The sequence below is a fragment of the Barbatula barbatula genome, assembly GCF_947034865.1.
Source record: "Barbatula barbatula genome assembly, chromosome: 3".
Lineage (NCBI taxonomy): Eukaryota > Metazoa > Chordata > Actinopteri > Cypriniformes > Nemacheilidae > Barbatula > Barbatula barbatula.
In genome coordinates this window covers 16,173,995-16,194,474 of record NC_136764.1, presented here as the reverse complement: position 1 = coordinate 16,194,474, position 20,480 = coordinate 16,173,995, and the positions used below count along the sequence as shown (strand labels likewise).

Sequence of the window (20,480 nt, the reverse complement as noted above, 5' to 3'; positions counted from 1 at the left end):
GCGGCGCAGTCCTTCAATTTTGTTTTGGATTTCTGATTATATGTTATAATCACGGCCCTACTACAGCAAGCTCCTGATTAGTTAACGCAGAATGAATTTTTGCCAAAGTTCAGATTTTTCAACTATCGCGAATCATGCAAACGCTCAATTCGTGTCATTCGCGCCATTCGCGCTGCCTCATTCGTGCGAATCAAACCGCAAGTAGGTCTATCGCGTCTTTGCATTGACTTAAAATGTAAATCACTTGCGCTTAACGCTTCATTCACGTTTGGTGTGAACGCAGCATAAAGGGGGAGGAGGAAGTGAGCCATTGGTTGCAAATCGCAACCTCACTGCTAGACGCAGCTAAATTTCATATAATGGACCTTTAATTGTTTTGTTGAATTTTGCTGTCATGTTTGTCATTCTTTCACAAACCCCCATAGTTGCATTGTGAATGTCTACTGATTTGCTGAAACCCCAGCTGGGAAAAGTGATAAGTGCCTTCACCCTGGATGCTGTTGTTTTTCAGTGCTGGAGTTGGAAGGACTGGTGTTTTCATCACTCTCAGTATTGTCCTGGAGAGAATGAGATATGAGGGTGTGGTGGATCTGTTCCAGACGGTTAAGACTCTGCGCACACAACGGCCTGCCATGGTGCAGACAGAGGTACAGATGTCTAATATATGGTTCATAATTAAAATACACGTTCAGTATTTCTAACACTGAATATTGTGAAATTGTAGTTCCAAAGTAAGTAAAATGATAAAGGAATGCACTATTTACTATATTAAAGCGACATTTGTGGATTCCCAAAAAACCTCTGCCCGGCATTCTAAAACAGCTTTAACATCATACATCATCATTCTGACATCATGTTTTATGTACTGTTTGAACTAGAAAGCTCTTTGTCACGTCAAGTCCATTGTTAGTTAAGCAGCTGTGTATTTATCATGCTGACACGTGTTCATTTGTCCCTGTAGGACCAGTACCAGCTGTGCTACAGAGCCGCTTTGGAGTACCTGGGGAGCTTTGATCACTATGCAACGTAACCACTCCTGGACCACAGCCCTCTGGTACAACTCTTCAGGAGTGCACCAAGTGTTCCTTCTGAGCCACCATTCCCCTGCCCTATCCTGTACAGAGAACTGGGGGGTGGGAAGGGGGCAGGCTATCCAGTGGCTGGTTAACCAATCACAGCTGTCCGTTATTGACTGGCACCAAGAGATTGCTTTAAGAAATATAGACAACTCTCTCTTTCAAGAAGCACCATCTAAAAACTATTCTAGTTTCTCTTTAGCCAACCCACACTACAGTCGGAGTATTGGTAGCACTAATTCTCTTTTTTCTTTGTTCTTTTTCTTTCCCGTTTGGCTTTTTTTTCTAAATCACGATTACCGTTTGTTATTATTCTAAAATTTCAGTATGACAATATTTTTATCATTTTTATTTAGAATATTTCTTTTAATCATCTTTTTAATGTATTTTTTGTCATAATGGCCTTTTTTCGTGGGTCTGTTTTTTTTCTTACTGGGTACCGTTTTCTTTTCTTTATATAATAGGTTGTTTTAGCACAAGGACATGTGTTTTTAACATGTTCCTAATACTAATACCAGAGAACTGCTGTTCTCTAAGCTGCTGATGGTTTGACTTTGTAACATGATTTAAATCTTTTCCCTGGTATGTATAATTTGTCTCATTGGGCTAAAAAGAGCAGGTTGACTTTGGAAAAGCCTTGTTCTGATTCTTGTCAATGAAAAAACTAAAATCTGGTAATATAGTTCTAAATGTAAACTTTGGTTGAGGAAAACAAATCAGCTAACTAATAAAATCAGCACTGTACAGAACTCGGAGGTTAAATACTGTATGATATTGGAGTGCATTCCCAGTGAGGAATTAAACACAATCCTGACGAAACACAGCCCGCCTCTCCATGATCTTTAAAGACCTGATATTGAAATGAGACCAATCGCCATTGGCACCTGTACAGTATAAACCACTCCCCCATGAGGGAGAGTGGACTCTGTTAATCCAACTCTTCTTTTTATACAGAAATATATATATATATATACATAAATTTATAATTATGAATAAATATGAATACTATTATAGATACAGTATATAAACAGCTTCTGCTCTATTGTCAATAATTCTCTCGAAACATAATCCTGGATTTTCATCAAAGAGAAAACAACACAAGAGACTGCTGTCTGTGAATCTATTAATGGTACAAAGTTATATCTACTGTATTATCTAAGCACCCAAGGTATTTGCTGGTCTTCTCTGTTGGGGTGGGGCAGCACAACTCAAAAAAAAAAGAAAAACACTTTCTGCAGAATGTCATTTCAAACCTGCTTGATTAAAACTGGCACGTCAAAGGGAGACCTGGCCATACATCCAGCATATGTTGGCAAGTTCATTTTTACCTTGTGAATGATTAGTGCTGTAGAGGTCCGATCTGTTGTATACACAGTCTGTTTTCTATCTGTTAATAAGAAAACTGGAATAAAAAATGTTGCAGGAAAAACTCCTTGATGTTAATAAAGTTCAATAATTGTTTTTTTTTTTACAAAATCTTGCCTCTGTGATTATTTCCACTTATTCCCACAGACTGAAACGTTTCCAAAGAAACTTATGTGAGTGAACTTATTATTTCCAAAGAAATATATGTCATGTTATAGTATAAACATTTTAGTTGGTAAAATTGTGATTTAATCTACAAAGTAAATGATATAAAGTAATGCAAAATCACTTTTAAAGCGGCCATAACTCAGACAGTTTCTTTATATCTCATGTTAATCTTGAGTGCCTACAGAATAGTATCGCACCCTTCAAATATCCACCAAGTCTTTAGTTTGATCACATTTAAAAAGACAGATACAGCTGTACGATTATTTACGAAAACATGCAACACGTGTGGGGGGAGGGGCGCACACATTGCAAAGAAATGTCTAGAATCTCTTCACGCTGGGACCGCCGCTCCATCTTTCAGTTTCAAACGATCTCCGTGAAAGTGACTTGTGCGCATGCTCCTTCTCTCCATGGTTGACGGAGAGCATGCTTTTCCGGGAGAATTGTCCAATAAGGGACAAGAGAAGTTGTTAAGTAACAATTTTTCATGTTCAAAAAACACTTTACGAAACCTGTGCAGACACTGGGGAGTGCATCCATCACAGAAATACTACGTCATACGTTCAACTTGTTTTTTTAGGGATTTACCATGTTAAGCAAGAGAAGAAAGCACGTTTAACATTGTAAAGAACTCTGAATGCACGACACACCGTTGCACCAACCGTTTAAATTCTTTATTCAGGAATTTTTTCTGTAATGGAGGATGTGAGATAAAAGGATGTACTAGAATGATAGCACAGAATGATCTTTGATTTCCTGTTATGGGAAATCGACAAATTTAGGCAATTAAACTTTCAAAATCAATTTCAAAATCAATTTAACAAACACTTATTCTAGTTTTAATGGTTTTATTTACTGGTTTAATACTACTGCAGTATCTACTCACACCAAAGCTGCAATATCTTTGTCATTTTTCAACGATCCCTTTATGATGTCTTTGTTAAAAACATACATTTTACGCAATGTTCAAACTGGAATTGGATGCTTTGCAAATGCAAGATGTTACATTTTCCCGCATAATCAATCTCTGCTGAGGTTTTTTCTCTATCCTCACAGTTCATCTGCTCTTAAATCAAAGACAGAGCTACAGTATAGACACAAGTGAGTAAATCATTCATCCAAAGAAACAAGGACTGTTCAGCAACTTGAAACTACGGTATGTCAAATGATCTACGATCTACTCAACTAAGATGAAGAGTTCTCAGGTGTAAATCCATGATTTATTATTCAGGACGATCTATTGCTGTGCTGCTTCATAATCATTCTGTACCATCCATCTGTCTTCGGGTAAATTGAGTCTGTTTGTTTTCATGCTATATTGCAGGATTTCTTTTTAATGCATTGCTATCATTTCCTCTTCACGGTTCTCAGTTTGCGTTTAATCCATTATTCCGATTTTCCTGTTCAGAGCACAGATTATGAACACATCTCCAAGTTTTTAAATTGAAAACATTTTTTAAAGCCTTTTTTGATCAGAGGTCAAATGCTTCACTTTTTCCCTTGCTCCTTCAATTGACATTTAACCTCATGTTCGGAGACCTAACGTGATTAGATAACAAAGAAATACTATCTTAATAAAAAATGTTTTGTAAAGAATGCAAAACAGTGGTTTAAATTACAAATATGTACAGGTAGTGGCCCTACATGAACCTCATTGTTGCCTACGGAGTGGTAATCTGCTGTACTGCAGCCTCCTTCAGATCAGTCCTGCCCTCTATAACCACCTCCATCAAGAGTTTGATAGCCACTTTCACATTTCTCTCCTCCTGGTGCCACTCTCACACTTGTCTGGTTTCTTCAGTGCTTGAGTTGTTGCATTAGCTTTTATTTACACCGGTGCTTTGCTTTCAAACTCCTCTTATCTTTGTGATGCCTTGAGCTCTCTTACCTCTCTTGTAACCAGCTTTTCTAGATGTTTCTTACAAACTTTATGATGTGTTAAACAACACCCACGGGATGTTTTCTCAATAAAAACAAAAGTTGTTTTATGCAGGCTTTAAACATTCCACCCTGTAACTCATCATTACACAGAGACACCAGCAGAGGTTGTTTTTGGACTGCTTGTCAGTTGTGGTGCTATAGCGAAGGCTCGAAATGAAATTAATGTCTGTATAATTATCTTTAGATAAACCTCTTGGGAATTTGTATGCTGTAATTCTGTCTCCTTACATGTGATGTACAACGTGCTAAAAAACGTAGCCAACTACTCTGTAGACAAGTAGCATATTCATGAGCTTCACGTGACGTCACACAGGGGTGCGGACCACACAGCAACATGCGTCTATCTGTGATAACAGCAAATCTAAAAGAAACGGGTTCATTTTTACAATATCCTCGTACGGACTCTTCGAGGTTTCTATTGGAGGAAAACCCATGGCCTGCAAATCCGTGGCCACAGTTTTGTTATTCGTTCCCTCGGTAATGGATTAATTTAATAAAATAAATTGTGATTTCTTAATGACATATTTCGGGACCAGTTTGGATGTTTATGTAAAAATTCACCATTCATTTACTTTACAGAAAGTTATTAAACATTTTATCCAGACTGCGTAAAATCGAATCAAGTTATTAAAAAGTAATTTTGCCATAACCGCGATCGCGGGCATTAAAGGAAATGTTCTTTGTGAAACGTTGTTTTTCTATTCCAATATTAAAAAGGGCGAGTCTAGAGATAATAGATATGGCGTAGGAGGGACTATTTTTATATAGGACTATTTAATTTCACATGGACTTTATTGCTGCTTGAATAATAACATGATTTAATAAAGACTAGTCACATGTTACAATAAATATTAGAGATTAAAAAACCATTGGGCAGAAAACAATAATCATGTTAAATGCAGGCTTCAATGTTTCTCACGCTCACGCACAGTCACGCGTGCGAGTTTTTATTATTTAGCCTATTGATTATGAAATTTCACGATACCATTAATAAATGGTTTTCCTTAAATAACAGGGAATATGTTTGCTTCACTTAATATTGACATTATTAATTTTAAACATAATAATAAACATTTCTTTAATATAGTTTCTTGAAATTCTAATTTCTATAATCAATTTATATAAATGTAATGTACGACATTTTAAAATGTCAAGGTAAAAATAAAAAGTTTTTTAAAACTTGGTGAAAGTGTGAGCACAGTTAATGTATTTAATTTGTAGTACGGATAAAACAATAATGGTAGGGCTACTATTTACAAAACTGAGGCCAATGATTGGAAACTCGTGGTTATGGTTTATTAATCTATGGACAGGATTTGTTAAACAGAGTGAAAGAATTACAAAACCGCGGTCCGATCTGAAGTCCTCGTAGCTGTGTATTACTGAGAGGCTGCGCTAGGTCCTCAAGATGGCGCCCACGCCGAAACGGTCACGTGTCTGAAACCCCAATATGCTTACAGAAATAGCAGACATCTCAACCTGCAAAAAAGCATTTCAGGGAGGCATCCCGAAAGCCTCCAAAAGAAATAGAAAAGAAAACGAAACCCGTTTGTGTGAGGAGGAAATACATTTATTTCCGCCTATTTTCCATGACAAATCGACTCTGTGGTGGCGATAGTATCAGATGCGTTACATCCTGAATGATGCAAATATGCATGTTTCACTGTATGGTGTTTACAAGAATACCATGGTACGTTTGATACACATCGTGTAATGTTCATGTATTATACTCCTGATAGGTAAACATTCACATAAGCTAGCCCACTTTTTATTAAAATAGTGAATGAAATAATTAAGATCATTATATATAATTTCACATAATGTAGTCCTCGTAACGATATATTAAATATTTTGTCTGTTTTACAGCACGCGATAAACGTAAGGATTCAATAAAACGCTTGTATCTTCACATATAATATTTAATTGTATTGAATGTATTATTTATATTTATATCATTATTTATATTTACAGTATTAAAACTTTCCTCCGAAATAATGGGCTAAATTAATCTCAGAATAAAAATGAAACCGGTTTACGACCGTCCAGGCAAAATAAAAGTTTAACAAATAAAGCTTTGGCATCCTGCTATCAAACGAACCATACAAACAGCGTATTACAGAAACTGGGGACTGTAAGTTGTAAACGTGACAGTCATCTGATTGGTTATGGTGTCCATGGGCCAATAATAGTAAACAAATCCTGCACAGCGCACACGCATGCGCACTGAACGAGATGTGATGGAGGTTTGTCAAGAGAAGCATCTGCTGTTGGCAAAAAACATATTTGCGAAGGTTTAGGGCGCCTATTAAGGTTGATTTCGACGGAGCTGGTAAGTGTTTGTGTATGAAGTTATTGTTGTTTTTATATTGCTATGATTTCGATGATATACTGATTAATTGGATTGTAAATAGTGGGGAAGTTGCTGGCTCGGAAGAGCTAACCGTTGCACTTTCACTACTGCAATATCCGTCCAGTTTACCCAACTATGCACGTTATTTAATTAATTTTGCGTTTGCACTGCGTATATATTAAACTTCACGTTATGTACTACATATAGTTTGGATGTATTTATTTGTCTTATGCTTTTGTGCGAGGTTGTACTTGACGTTTGGCCTAACTTGTTAGCTTAGCCTTACGACTTTTAAAGAGACGCGGGTGTCGACCAATCGGCAGCGGAGTTTCAGCACACAGGGCGGAGCTTTCGAATGGGCGTTGCGTGCAGTGTGTGTATATGGAGTTCACGTTTTGGCGATTTTGTTTTTGCCAACTAGTCTTGTGGCAATAGTTCTAGTGATTTGTAAGGTGGTTTTATGTAACTTTTATTTACCAACGTCTTATTTAAAACTTCGCTCTAACTTGCAATATGTGGATTAGGCTAATCAGTTGGATGTTATCAAACGGAAGAAAGATGTACTATCATTATGACTGTCTCTGTAAAAATCCATATAATAATAATATTGTCTTCACACAAATTATAGTGTTTATTCATTACTGTCATCTTAATTTGATGTCTTATTTTATATTTTTATTCTATAGTAGATTAGTATATATGTGTGTAAAACGTGTACAATTCTGTTTTAAGTTACATATTACAGATACAATTACGATCTTCATCATATTTATCATACAGGACTTGAAGACAGACAGTCAAGATGGCGTCAGACATGCCAACGTCTAAGGGGATTATGACATTTTACCCCACAGTTGAGGAGTTCAAGAACTTCAGTAGCTACATTGCATACGTGGAATCCCAAGGTGCACACAAGGCAGGCCTGGCCAAGGTTAGAAGAATATTTTTTCTGGCTTTTTTTTTTTTACATCCTCTGATGTTTAAAATCTGTACAATTCTGTGAAAATATATTTAAATCTCTGTTACTAAAAAGTAGTAATAACTTGATGTATATTTGTGTATTTGGTCAAGAATTTTGTGCATTGTACATTGTGCTGATCAATGTGGATTTGTGCATCAGGCTACTGTATTCAGAATGTTCTTTACTTAACTAACCATGTTACACTTGATTCTGCTGACCGACAGATCGTCCCCCCCAAAAGCTGGAAGCCTCGCCGTTCATACGATGACATTGATGACCTGTTAATACCTGCACCGATTCAGCAGGTCGTGACAGGGCAGTCAGGGCTGTTCACCCAGTACAACATCCAGAAAAAAGCCATGACCTTGAAAGAGTTTCGCAGAACTGCCAACAGTGACAAGTAAGTTTTGCTTGACTGAAACGTCTTATTTTCTAGCAGGAACAATTTGTAACCACGTCTGCTTTTTCTATTTGAGGTTTTGCAGCCCTCGATATGATGATTTTGAAGAGCTTGAAAGAAAGTACTGGAAAAACGTAACATTTAACCCTCCCATTTATGGAGCTGATGTGAATGGCAGCCTTTATGACCCGGTGAGCTTAAATATTTTAGTTTTGCTTCAAGGGCCGCACCCTATTGGAAATAGATTAATTGTTTATTTTTCACGCCCTGTTCAGGATGTGAAAGAATGGAACGTGGGACACTTGAATACCATACTTGACACTGTGGAGCATGAGAGTGGTATCACTATTGAGGGAGTAAACACGCCCTACCTCTACTTTGGCATGTGGAAAACCACTTTTGCTTGGCATACAGAGGACATGGATCTCTACAGCATTAATTACTTGCACTTCGGGGAACCAAAGTCCTGGTAAATTTGTTTGTAAAACCTGTGGCTTTTATTTAGTTAAAATAATCAAATGTATAATTTGAAAGCCAGGTATATGGATGATTGTTGTCGAAAAGATGTGTGCCGATGCAAAGTGTTACATTTTTTTCTTGAATGGCCTTACAGGTACTGCGTTCCTCCAGAGCATGGAAAGAGACTGGAGCGGTTGGCCAAAGGTAAAGAGGTGGAGTCTATTTGTACATTTCTCATGCTTAGATTTTTACAATAACGTTTTTGTGTTATCTTGCAGGATTTTTTCCTGGAAGTTCACAAAACTGTGAAGCATTTCTTAGACACAAGATGACTCTTATTTCCCCTTCCATTTTGAAGAAGTATGGCATTCCATTTGAAAAGGTGGAGTTTTATTCATGCATATATAATTAATATATATATAATATTTGTGTATTCAGGAATAAACTACTAAATAGTAACACAGTAAATAACATCAGTCTTGTGATGTCATTTTTTTAGATTACTCAGGAGGCTGGAGAATTTATGGTGACCTTTCCATACGGCTACCACGCAGGCTTCAACCATGGTTTCAACTGTGCTGAATCTACAAACTTTGCCACCAGACGATGGGTCGACTATGGAAAACAAGCCATTCTGGTAAAAATATAAAATTGTTCCCAAAATACTTTGTTTGGCAGCAACCTTTTACAAGTCTTGGTATGTTGTGGTTTCAGTGTTCTTGTAGGAAAGACATGGTGAAGATTTCCATGGATGTGTTTGTAAAGAAGTTTCAGCCTGAGCGGTACAAGCTTTGGTTGGCAGGGAAGGATAATGCTCCCATTGACCACTCCAAGGCCACGCCCGAGGCAGCTGAGTTTTTAGTTGGAGAGGCTGGAAAGAGTGGCACTCAGGAACTTTGCATCGAGAACCAAAGTAGCGAAGGCCAAAAGAAGAGGTGAAAAATATAAGCGATTTTCAGTTTATTTGATCTTTTTGCCTAGTGATTGCTTGTGCAGTTGTTAAGAATATCACATTTAAGAATATCTGACTTGTTTTTTAAATTAGCCCAGCCAAACAGAGGATAGGAACAAAGAGGCACAGAGTATGTCTGGATTTACCAGAGGAAGTTCTTCCAAAGCCTGAAATGAATGACGAGGAGGATGAATATGGCAAAAAGGGCCGATATGGAGGTGCATATTGTAGCTATTTTCTAATAAACTCAGTCTTTACTTTGTAAGATCATGTAAATGAATACAGTTTTTTAAAATGTAATTAAATACAATTATTTCAGATGACAAAGACATCCGGCTACTTCCATCTGCAGAGTACATCAAGAACGCAAGCTGTGGAGCTGCTGCCTCCATTTCTAAAACTACTGCCCCAACCTCCGACTGTCCGCAGCCTTTTCCAAAACATCATCTATGCATTGCATCTCTTCCTACTGTTCCTCACTGCTTGTCAGCCATGCCACGGGTTTCCTCCAAACCAGGTGTGGCCAGCCTTCTCTTTCATCGGACCCTGAGCCCTTCAGATGCTTTACAGGTCCACAGCTATGCCGCCAGATCAACTCTACATAAATCTCAACATCCTAGCACAGTGAAGCCTAGAGAGGACCTCAGAGAACCAGACATCAAACCAGATGTGATGCCACACTCTCACGTGCCAGAACCCGACACGGTAGAGGTTGGTTACTCCATTCACGTAGTTTGTTTGTGTATGATTATGAAGAGATGCTAATGAACAGCTTTTTTTATGTGTAGTTGGAATAAACCTTGCAACTCCACTAAAGCAATATTTTGCAGTGTGCATTATGAATGCATAATGTTTGTTCATTCGCTTTCTTTTGGCAGGTGTTGCAAAAAAGACATTTTCCAACCCTGCCTGTTTACCAGCCACCTAAACTATTTGAAATGCTGCATCTATCTTTTTCCTTAGAATGAAATGGAGGGTGAAAAAGACAATAAGGGCATGAAGAGGAAACTGCAGCCACTCAGCAAGCTGCCGCGCCTTCATCCCCTGCTCCGAGAGAACTCCAGTGATGATGGTTAGAACACGCTGTGTGCTGTTAGTTTATCATCACATCCTTGATTGTATTCCTGCTCATTAACTCCGTCACCCCACAGACATCCAGGAGCCAACACCTGAGCCTGATGAAACAGATCCCTGGGCAAGATTCCTGGCTCCCATGTGGCAAAGTAAACCACGTGACTTTAGAGTTGAGAAGGATTTCAACTTTCGCATGGGCCAGCAGCCTCCGTACTGTGCCGTGTGCACCCTCTTTCACACATATGAAGAGGTATGACACTCACAGTTCACAGTTCATGGTTAGATCTAGAGACTTGAAACTACAGTTCAATTGAAAGTGTTATTAGTTTCAATTGAAAGTGTTATAGAGCCTCTGACATTGCATCATTGATTCAACAAGCTGTGTGAATATTTGGCCAGATTACATTTTATTTGATCTAAAAATCTTATTTGACCTTAAAGCCAAGTAATATATTCTCTTTATATTTTGCAAACTTTGACTGTAAAAATCTCCTTACTTAATGTGCTCTACACTCTGGTGGTTCTTCTATATAGAGCGACATCATCAGCCTGAGCAGTTGTGCCTGTGATGGAAGAGACAAGCAGAGGTCCAAACCACTGATTCCAGATATGTGCTTTACCAGCAGCTCTGAGGGACATCTGTCCACCCCTCATCTGGAGCAAGATGGCACCAGCCGACTAGTCAGCTGCTCTGTGTGCAGTGTGCGCGTACATACCAGTAAGCTCTTCGTTTACATTGATTATTTTGTATTTATTATGCAGAATTATTGCTGTGAAGCTGTACTATTTAGTCATTGTTTTAGACTATTGTTGTATGTATTGTATTAAGTCTCTCTATAATCCAAATAAAAATGGTTAATGTACAATGAATGGCAAGAATAGCAAATGACAGTAGATTTGAAATAGAAGCATTATCCCTGGAATACGATCCACAGTCCTTCACAATTTGGCATTCAGACCTGGCTTTTCTTGATTCAGTGACTTCCTTGAATATTAAAGGAACATTTCACCTAAAAATGACAATTCTTTCACCCTTTACTCACCATTTAGTTGATCCAAAACTGTATGAAATTCTTTGTTCTGTTAAACACAACCGAATATATTTGGAAGAATGTGGGGAAACTAAACTGTTCTGAGGTGCCATTTTATGTTTTTTTCTGTACTGTGGTAGTTAATAGTGCCCCGGAACTGTTTAGTTTTTCACGTGTTTAGCAATACAAAGAAATTTACACAGGTGTGGAACAAATTTAGTTTGTTTAAATTATATAATTTTCATTTTAGCACGAACTATACCTTTAAGTCAAGTCACAATAAATAAATCTTGTATTTTTGCAACAAAATAATATCTGTTGCCAATGCCATTTTGAGACAAGCGCAGCTAATGTTATCAGAATCAGAACAAGCTTTATTGCCAGGTGTGCTTACACACACGAGGAATTTATCTTGGTTACAGAAGCTTCCAGTACACAAGTAAGGTTACAAGACAAGTAACAATCAACAAAGGCAACGAAAGTACAGAATAAAAATAAAATTATGTCACGTTGATTCATCATCTACAGGTTGTTACGGTGTGTCTCAGGACACAAAGCTGGACGACTGGAGGTGTTCCCGCTGTGAAGCAAACGCCTTAACTCAGGTAAGCTTTAAACTATAAATTTCATCTTTGAAACCTCTGCCAGACACGAGGGCATTATCGTGCCTTGATGTCATACTTGACAAGGTTTTTCCACTTGCTTTCCCTCATCTGTTTAATTCCCAGTGCAGTCACTGATTGTTTGTGTCTCTCCCTCAGGACTGCTGTTTATGTTCTCTGAGAGGAGGAGCGCTCCAGAAAGCCAACAATGACAAGTAGGTGTCCAGGGCCTCTCGCTCAAGGCAGTTTCAGTTAAACTCACTCTAAACTCAAAAGGCACTTGTGTGAACTGACTCTCTCGTTAGCTGACAATGTGTCATGTTAGGCGGTTGTACCTCCAGCACCAATGAAACCTGTGTTTGTCTTACAGGTGGGTTCACGTGTTATGCGCTGTGGCCGTGCAGGAGGCTCGCTTTGTGAACATTGCAGAGCGCAGACCTGTCGACCTCAGTAATATACCGCTGCAGAGATTTAAGCTGGTGAGTGAATGTTCTGCACCAAAACATGCTTGATTTTGTGTTACCGTGTAAATTCAGTGCTTAGTGACATGTGAAGAGAAAGCAGTTAATGTGAATATTTTAATGTTATCAAAGCAGCTCAAAACATTGAGGATTTGGATGAGAAGGGTAAAGACGTCAACCCAGGACACTGATATTTAAACAAATATATAAAAGGTTGTCACGATTAAACAATCATCTCATCCTAATGGTTTCAGATCATCGCAATTATTGCAAATCTCTATAGAAGACACAAGGTGGAGCTGGAGTGCATGCATATTGCATATTTTAGTGTATATATTGTAACTAAAATATGGTAATACTGTTAAAATGTACCACCACATAGCCATCAACTTACAACAGATACCATAAAAATTACCTGCAGTAAAATTTAATATCATTTAAGATATTCTCAGTGTGAAAACCAACCTACCAACATTTCATTAACATAAAAATAACATTTTATTGTAGTCTTTCTAGTGAGAAAAAATGACTAAACCTTTCTATGACTGATAGCATTTTAAAGGTGCCTTTAATTCACCCCTAACCAATTTACTAAATTTATAAGTATTTGGCGGTTGTATTATTGACACATAAAAGACCACACCTTAAATTTATGATGACACCATTTTTTCCGATGCATTTCCAAGAAAAAAGTATATTCTTATATTCAAAACAATATGGTTGTTTTAGAACAATATGGACAATTTTCAAAGCTGAATAAAATATGCACAAGAACTAAATGTCAAAGCCCTAAAACAGACAAATAATGGTCAAAGCCCTAAAACAGACATTTATTTGTCATAACCGCAATCATTCTGGCATTTCACAACACTACATTTTCTAAGACAGTTTAAGTTTTCTAATAATAGTACACTCCTAATATAACGTCAAATAAAACTTAAGATCATTAGACTGTCGTTTGTTCTTGCTGTTAATGTATTTGAAATGAACAGCGTTGTCTCGATTAATCAACAGATCTATTAAGTTTCCTTAACTTTAAACTGCGCACCTCACACTGCTCGGAGAGACGTATGCACGGAGAGACACGCTTAACTTTAAACTGCGCACCTCACACTGCTCGGAGAGACGTATGCACGGAGAGACACGCTTAACTTTAAACTGCGCACCTCACACTGCTCGGAGAGACGTATGCACGTAGAGACACGCTTAACTTTAAACTGCGCACCTCACTCTGCTCGGAGAGACGTATGCACGTAGAGACACGCTTAACTTTAAACTGCGCACCTCACACTGCTCGGAGAGACGTATGCACGGAGAGACACGCTTAACTTTAAACTGCGCACCTCACACTGCTCGGAGAGACGTATGCACGGAGAGACACGCTTAACTTTAAACTGCGCACCTCACACTGCTCGGAGAGACGTATGCACGGAGAGACACGCTTAACTTTAAACTGCGCACCTCACACTGCTCGGAGAGACGTATGCACGTAGAGACACGCTTAACTTTAAACTGCGCACCTCACACTGCTCGGAGAGACGTATGCACGTAGAGACACGCTTAACTTTAAACTGCGCACCTCACACTGCTCGGAGAGACGTATGCACGTAGAGACACGCTTAACTTTAAACTGCGCACCTCACACTGCTCGGAGAGACGTATGCACGGAGAGACACGCTTAACTTTAAACTGCGCACCTCACACTGCTCGGAGAGACGTATGCACGGAGAGACACGCTTAACTTTAAACTGCGCACCTCACACTGCTCGGAGAGACGTATGCACGGAGAGACACGCTTAACATTAAACTGCGCACCTCACACTGCTCGGAGAGACGTATGCACGGAGAGACACGCTTAACTTTAAACTGCGCACCTCACACTGCTCGGAGAGACGTATGCACGGAGAGACGCGCTTAACATTAAACTGCGCACCTCACACTGCTCGGAGAGACGTATGCACGGAGAGACACGCTTAACTTTAAACTGCGCACCTCACACTGCTCGGAGAGACGTATGCACGGAGAGACACGCTTAACTTTAAACTGCGCACCTCACACTGCTCGGAGAGACGTATGCACGGAGAGACACGCTTAACTTTAAACTGCGCACCTCACACTGCTCGGAGAGACGTATGCACGGAGAGACACGCTTAACTTTAAACTGCGCACCTCACACTGCTCGGAGAGACGTATGCACGGAGAGACATGCTTAACTTTAAACTGCGCACCTCACACTGCTCGGAGAGACGTATGCACGAAGAGACACGCTTAACTTTAAACTGCGCACCTCACACTGCTCGGAGAGACGTATGCACGGAGAGACACGCTTAACTTTAAACTGCGCACCTCACACTGCTCGGAGAGACGTATGCACGGAGAGACACGCTTAACTTTAAACTGCGCACCTCACACTGCTCGGAGAGACGTATGCACGGAGAGACACGCTTAACATTAAACTGCGCACCTCACACTGCTCGGAGAGACGTATGCACGGAGAGACACGCTTAACTTTAAACTGCGCACCTCACACTGCTCGGAGAGACGTATGCACGGAGAGACACGCTTAACTTTAAACTGCGCACCTCACACTGCTCGGAGAGACGTATGCACGGAGAGACACGCTTAACTTTAAACTGCGCACCTCACACTGCTCGGAGAGACGTATGCACGGAGAGACACGCTTAACTTTAAACTGCGCACCTCACACTGCTCGGAGAGACACGTTTGACATTAAAGGGATACTCCACCCAAAAATGAAAATTCTGTCATGAATTACTCACCCTCTAGTTGTTCCAAACATCTATAAATGTCTTTATTCCAAAACATCTCTCTTTGTGCGAACAAAGACATTTATAGATGTTTGGAACAACTAGAGGGTGAGTAATTCATGACAAGAATTTTCATTTAACATCTGAAGCTTGTGGAAAATGCAGGATGAGCTGCTTTAAACAAAGCCGCAACTGCAGAAATGCGGCCAAGATGAAATGCTTGCATCATTCTTTCAGTGTTCAAGCACAAAAACGTGTAAACCAATGAACAAATGCCTTTTTTTGTCATAGGAATAAACTGATTTTAAGTGTACTGCATCGCAACAGCCAAGTGACCTTCCCCAAATGACAGTTTGGGAACCAAATACTGTGAAAGCTGGAGTCGAAGTGCTGAGTAGCCAATGGACAACCTGCCCACTATATATGATGAATATTCCCAACGAGCTATTACAGAAGCAATTTATTAAAGTATTGTTTTTGCCCCCACCACTTTTCAAAACAAAGTTACACCACTGAATAAGACACGCTTGATTTATAACTGCGCAGCTCGCAAGTAAAGTAACTAGTTGTCAAGGAATTTCATTATTGATTGTTATCAATTCTATCGATTAGTTGTTGCAGACCTACATACAAGCTGATATTATAGCAGTATGTGTGTCACTTAAGCCCAGCCTAACCCAAAGTTCATTTAGATGTCTTTTATGCTAGCATAACCAAGAAGATGTGTTTCTTTGCAGAAATGTCAGTACTGTCGTAAGTGGGTGAAAAAAAGTGCAGGCTGCTGCGTGCAGTGCTCGCACGGTCGCTGTTCCACTTCCTTTCATGCAACATGCGCTCAGGCCGCAGGAGTTATGATGCACCCAGATGATTGGCCCTTCGTCGTCTACTTCACCTGCTGGAGACACAAGGGTGGCATCCAAGTGGAGGTATAGACGCAACAACACACTGCAATTGACACAACAGGGAGGAGCGACTTGGCAGAGTGCAATATGATAGCTGAACAATTCAAGCATAAATGTGAAGAACTGGTTTTCCACATTGTCATTGGAAGCAAGCCAGACACGAACAGTTTGTTTTACAACAAAGAATCCTTTTGTAATCCATATTTATTTCATGGTGGTTTGTTGACTGTTCATTTTGAGTATAAACATAAACTCGCATTAAACAAAAGTGACCCCACAGAATAAAATAGATAAGCAAAGATGGATTTTCCTTTTTTGGTGACCTGAATATTGCAAATGTGTCTGCCAATCTGCTTGTAAGTTACAGTTAAGAATGACTATGTATAAAAAAGTAAAAGACAATATTGTAAGATTGTGAACATATAATCTTGGTATCTTTAATATTGACTTAAGTTGTACTATGAGAGATATCTGTTAGTTGATGTGTGATCATTGTTGTTATCATCTTCAGCGCAACAGGATATCTATGCGGGAGCTGGAGAATGGACAGAAAGTTATCTGCAAGCACAAAAACGGGCGATATTACCACTGTGAGGTGGTTGAGCTGACCAAAGCCACATTCTATGAGGTCATCTTCGATGACGGCTCATTTAGTGACAACCTGTTCCCTGAGGATATAGTGGTAAGAACCTAAATGATGGCACTCATTCAGTGATTAAATATAAAGAAGTTATGTGTCTGAAGCAATGCTGATCTTTATATCCCAGAACAGGGACTGTCGGCAGCTTGGACCGCCATCAGAGGGTGATGTAGTTCAGGTGCGCTGGACAGATGGCCTGATTTATGGAGCCAAATTTGTGGCTGCCCATATCATCCCAATGTACCAGGTCAGAGGACAGTAAACACACTTGTGCACACCATGTGGGTTAGAGTTTATTGAACTTAAGACGCAGCAGAAAGGCAAAATGGAGAATTTGATGTAGTGGGATTGAAGAAGCAACTAATATGTTTGTATACTGTTTAAAGTTAAATATGACAATATAGGCTACAATACTATATAGGGGGAATAATACTATACAATAATTTTCCATGATATTTGCCCTTATTCCATGATTTACTTGAAAATGCCTCTTTCTTTTAACAATTTTCCAGGTGGAATTTGAGGATGATTCTCAGCTTACTGTAAAGAGGGAAGAGTTGTACAGTTTAGAAGAAGAGCTGCCCAAACGCGTCAAGACTCGTCTGGTGAGTGATTTCATCAAGGATTACATCATAGCGTGGGTCAAAAATGATTTTACTGCAATACAAAAAGAAATTACACTACACTTTTTTGCATTTAACTATATTTTATCTCATTTACAATGGCATCATACACTCCCACATTGTTAGTTCCTCAGTTTAGTTGACACAACTGTAAATGTCTTTGATAATCTTCTGATGATAAATAATTTTATTGAAGTCAAAGATCATTTGAAAATATACAAGCTGCGGCAAGTTTTCTTCATTTTGAATTGTGTACATTGCTAACGTCAGTAGGGTCTGAATATAATTCTTACCACTTAAATAATGTATAATGTTGCAGTTGTTAATATTTCTGGTAAATTAGCTAGTTACCTCATTTAACTCATCAAAACCAATTTTCACTAGCCTTTGGAGCTCACCAGCTAGCAGTTTTGGCCTCTGGATATAGATGGTTTCAGCAGCAACAATATAAACAAACGTTATGTGGCTCAAACTTCGAGTTCACCAACATTTTTATTGTATTATTTACTCACTCTCTTCTCATGTCAAACCTTTATAACTTTTTTCCTCAAAACATAAAAGAAGATTTTTTTACCAACGTTGATAAACGAACAGCACTGGCATCCATTCACTTCTATAGTATGGACCCAAAAGTGAATGGTGCAATTTAACAACATTAAATAAATGATGACACAAGATTTTATTAAATATGAATATAAATGAATGTGAATATAAATAGTTACATTATAAACTAACACATACAGTAAGTTCACTTTGTTTCTCAGGCTTATAGATGGGTTTATCAGACGCCAGCACCTGACTCAGTGTTGCTGTTCCAATTCACCTGTGATCTGTACATTACATTAAACATATTCAATGTACATTTCTCTCTGCAGTCTGTGGCATCGGACATGCGCTTCAAAGGAGTGTTTGTTGAGAAGGAGGTAAAGCAGGACGCGAAAAGACAGCGAGTGATCAACTCTCGCTACAGGGAGGATTACATCGAACCAGTCATCTACAGGGCCATCATGGACTAATTTACTCCCCACAAACTTCATGGTCAACACACATATTACTAACAATACAACAAACAGGCCGGACCGGATGCTTTGATGTTTTAAGGGGACAAACAAAAGGTCACGCTATTGGACAACTGGGAAAAAACATCCACCACTGAGCCTATTGTTTTAAAAAACATCAAGATCAAGTTTTAGACCTTCAGGCCGATTATGAATATTTTCTGGTGTTCTTACTGTGAAGAATAATATCTTCAGCCATCAAAGGCACAGATGAGAAATATTAACAGGATTAAACAGATCAGGCATGTCTTGTGTAAGAATGTTTGTTTGTTCAGACAGCACACAACTGGCTCAGGCTCAGTAGGAGGGTTGGACGGCTCTTTGACTCCCACTATCTTCAGTCAGGTGGTGGTAATGTTTTTTTAATCACATCCCTGCAGACCCACTGGCTGACCGCACACAAACAGACCTTTAAACCATCGGACAGATCATTCGTCGGTTTGGACGTGCCGTCCAGCTGAATTTTTAAATGGGTTGTCGAAGTGCTTCGCAATATCTCACGGATGAATCTAGTCTTTATAAGTATGAGCAGCTCTTTGTGTGATCTACTGTAAAGATGAGACATTATAGAAAACTAGCTTTATACTTTCACATTTAGATCAAGATTCTGTTTTATTTATATTTCTGTCAAAGTGCAAGGAATGTCAATTTCCTAACTGCATATTAGTTTAAGTAACTTTGTTTGTAAAAAGATGTATTTATATGTGTTAAAGCAAAACATTCTCTACTTTTTCTACTGTTTAGTTGGTTTTCTATACCAACACAGGTGAGGGTTACTTGCGACCGATCGTGGTCAAACCAGTGCATTTATCAACAGGTTTCTCTTTCTTTAAATTGCAAGTTGAATTGTTCCTAAGGCAGGGAAGGCAAACCCTTTTGAAGCACTTCATTTCAAGTGTACTAAGAAGGAAGCCTCATTTAAATCATCTACATTAAATTAAATGCATTTTGTGACGATTTCTTTAGCGTTGATTAGCATTCTCATTCACAGACCCTTGTTTTTTTTGTAGTACGCATTAAAATCCTTTGTCTTTGACTATGGATCTACATTGTTCATTTAAGACTAAAACTTTATTTTTAAATTAAAACAATGTCTCCTCTCCCTGTGAACTGCTTGGTCATTTGTCTCTTTCAGCTTCAATTGGTGTGATTTAGATTGCCATCAGTCAGTAAACACGCCTTTCACAACCTGTTTGAAAATATTTGTGTACTGTATCACTTCTTCCTAGTCTGTTTATGCAGAAACCATCAAAACAAGCAATTTTAAACACAGACTAAATCCTATAAAAGCTGTCTGCTTCCAGACAGGTGAAGTGTGTTATATTTTTAGCAGATGAAACCCATGGGAAATCATTATTTAGTTGTTGTTTTTGTGTTATCAATCTCCAGGAAAAGGCTCTTCTCAGGAAGCACTGATATTTTTGAAGGTGAGAATGAGCAAATTGGGTATATTTGTTATAGTGGTACAGGTTTAGAGGAGTAATAGAAGTGTTCAAATCAAGATTATATGCTTATTGCCATGTCAAGACAGTTCATGTAAAAACAAGCCACGTCTGCGTACATTGCTTCCATTTGTGTGGATGTCCTAGTCTTTCATGCCAGGATGCAAAGTGCTTTTGTCTTATTGAATTAATATTATTACATTTGCT

At 38.8% G+C, this 20,480-nt stretch overlaps 3 protein-coding genes across 4 annotated transcripts in view; all 3 read left to right on the top strand.

The window, feature by feature from the left end:
• ptprfb (protein tyrosine phosphatase receptor type Fb) overlaps positions 1–1,892 on the top strand; it is a 95,879-nt gene extending 93,987 nt beyond the window's left edge. The window contains exons 31-32 of the mRNA XM_079453326.1: positions 512–647; positions 962–1,892. Of these exons, the coding sequence (XP_079309452.1) occupies positions 512–647; positions 962–1,030 (205 nt within the window). The 3' untranslated portion in view covers positions 1,031–1,892. The remainder of the gene's footprint in view (positions 1–511; positions 648–961) is intronic.
• Positions 1,893–6,595: 4,703 nt separating this feature from the next.
• On the top strand, positions 6,596–20,258 carry kdm4ab (lysine (K)-specific demethylase 4A-b). Its single transcript, XM_079452075.1, has 22 exons — positions 6,596–6,879; positions 7,681–7,831; positions 8,086–8,261; positions 8,338–8,452; positions 8,537–8,730; positions 8,875–8,924; positions 8,999–9,102; positions 9,220–9,357; positions 9,435–9,655; positions 9,766–9,890; positions 9,992–10,383; positions 10,636–10,744; positions 10,824–10,996; positions 11,281–11,464; positions 12,306–12,382; positions 12,539–12,594; positions 12,750–12,858; positions 16,346–16,534; positions 17,022–17,192; positions 17,278–17,397; positions 17,663–17,755; positions 18,649–20,258. Exons 2-22 carry the CDS (start codon positions 7,703–7,705, stop codon positions 18,787–18,789), a joined length of 3,066 nt encoding a protein of 1,021 aa, XP_079308201.1. The 5' UTR covers positions 6,596–6,879; positions 7,681–7,702; the 3' UTR covers positions 18,790–20,258.
• Positions 20,023–20,480, top strand: part of st3gal3b (ST3 beta-galactoside alpha-2,3-sialyltransferase 3b) — a 61,385-nt gene continuing 60,927 nt past the window's right edge. The window contains exons 1-2 of one of the 2 annotated variants that reach the window (XM_079452086.1): positions 20,023–20,139; positions 20,221–20,258. The gene's annotated coding sequence lies outside the window, so the exon portion shown is untranslated. Of the gene's footprint in view, positions 20,259–20,480 lie in introns of both variants that reach the window. The other variant, XM_079452085.1, reaches the window with a different exon arrangement.

Coding starts and splice junctions, on each gene's coding strand:
- kdm4ab (XM_079452075.1), top strand. CDS start 7,703: ATGGCGTCAGACATGCCAACGTCTAAGGGGATTATGACATTTTACCCC. Junction 8,453..8,536: donor ATGGCAGCCTTTATGACCCG/GTGAGCTTAAAT, acceptor CGCCCTGTTCAG/GATGTGAAAGAATGGAACGT. Junction 12,383..12,538: donor AAGCAAACGCCTTAACTCAG/GTAAGCTTTAAA, acceptor TCTCTCCCTCAG/GACTGCTGTTTATGTTCTCT.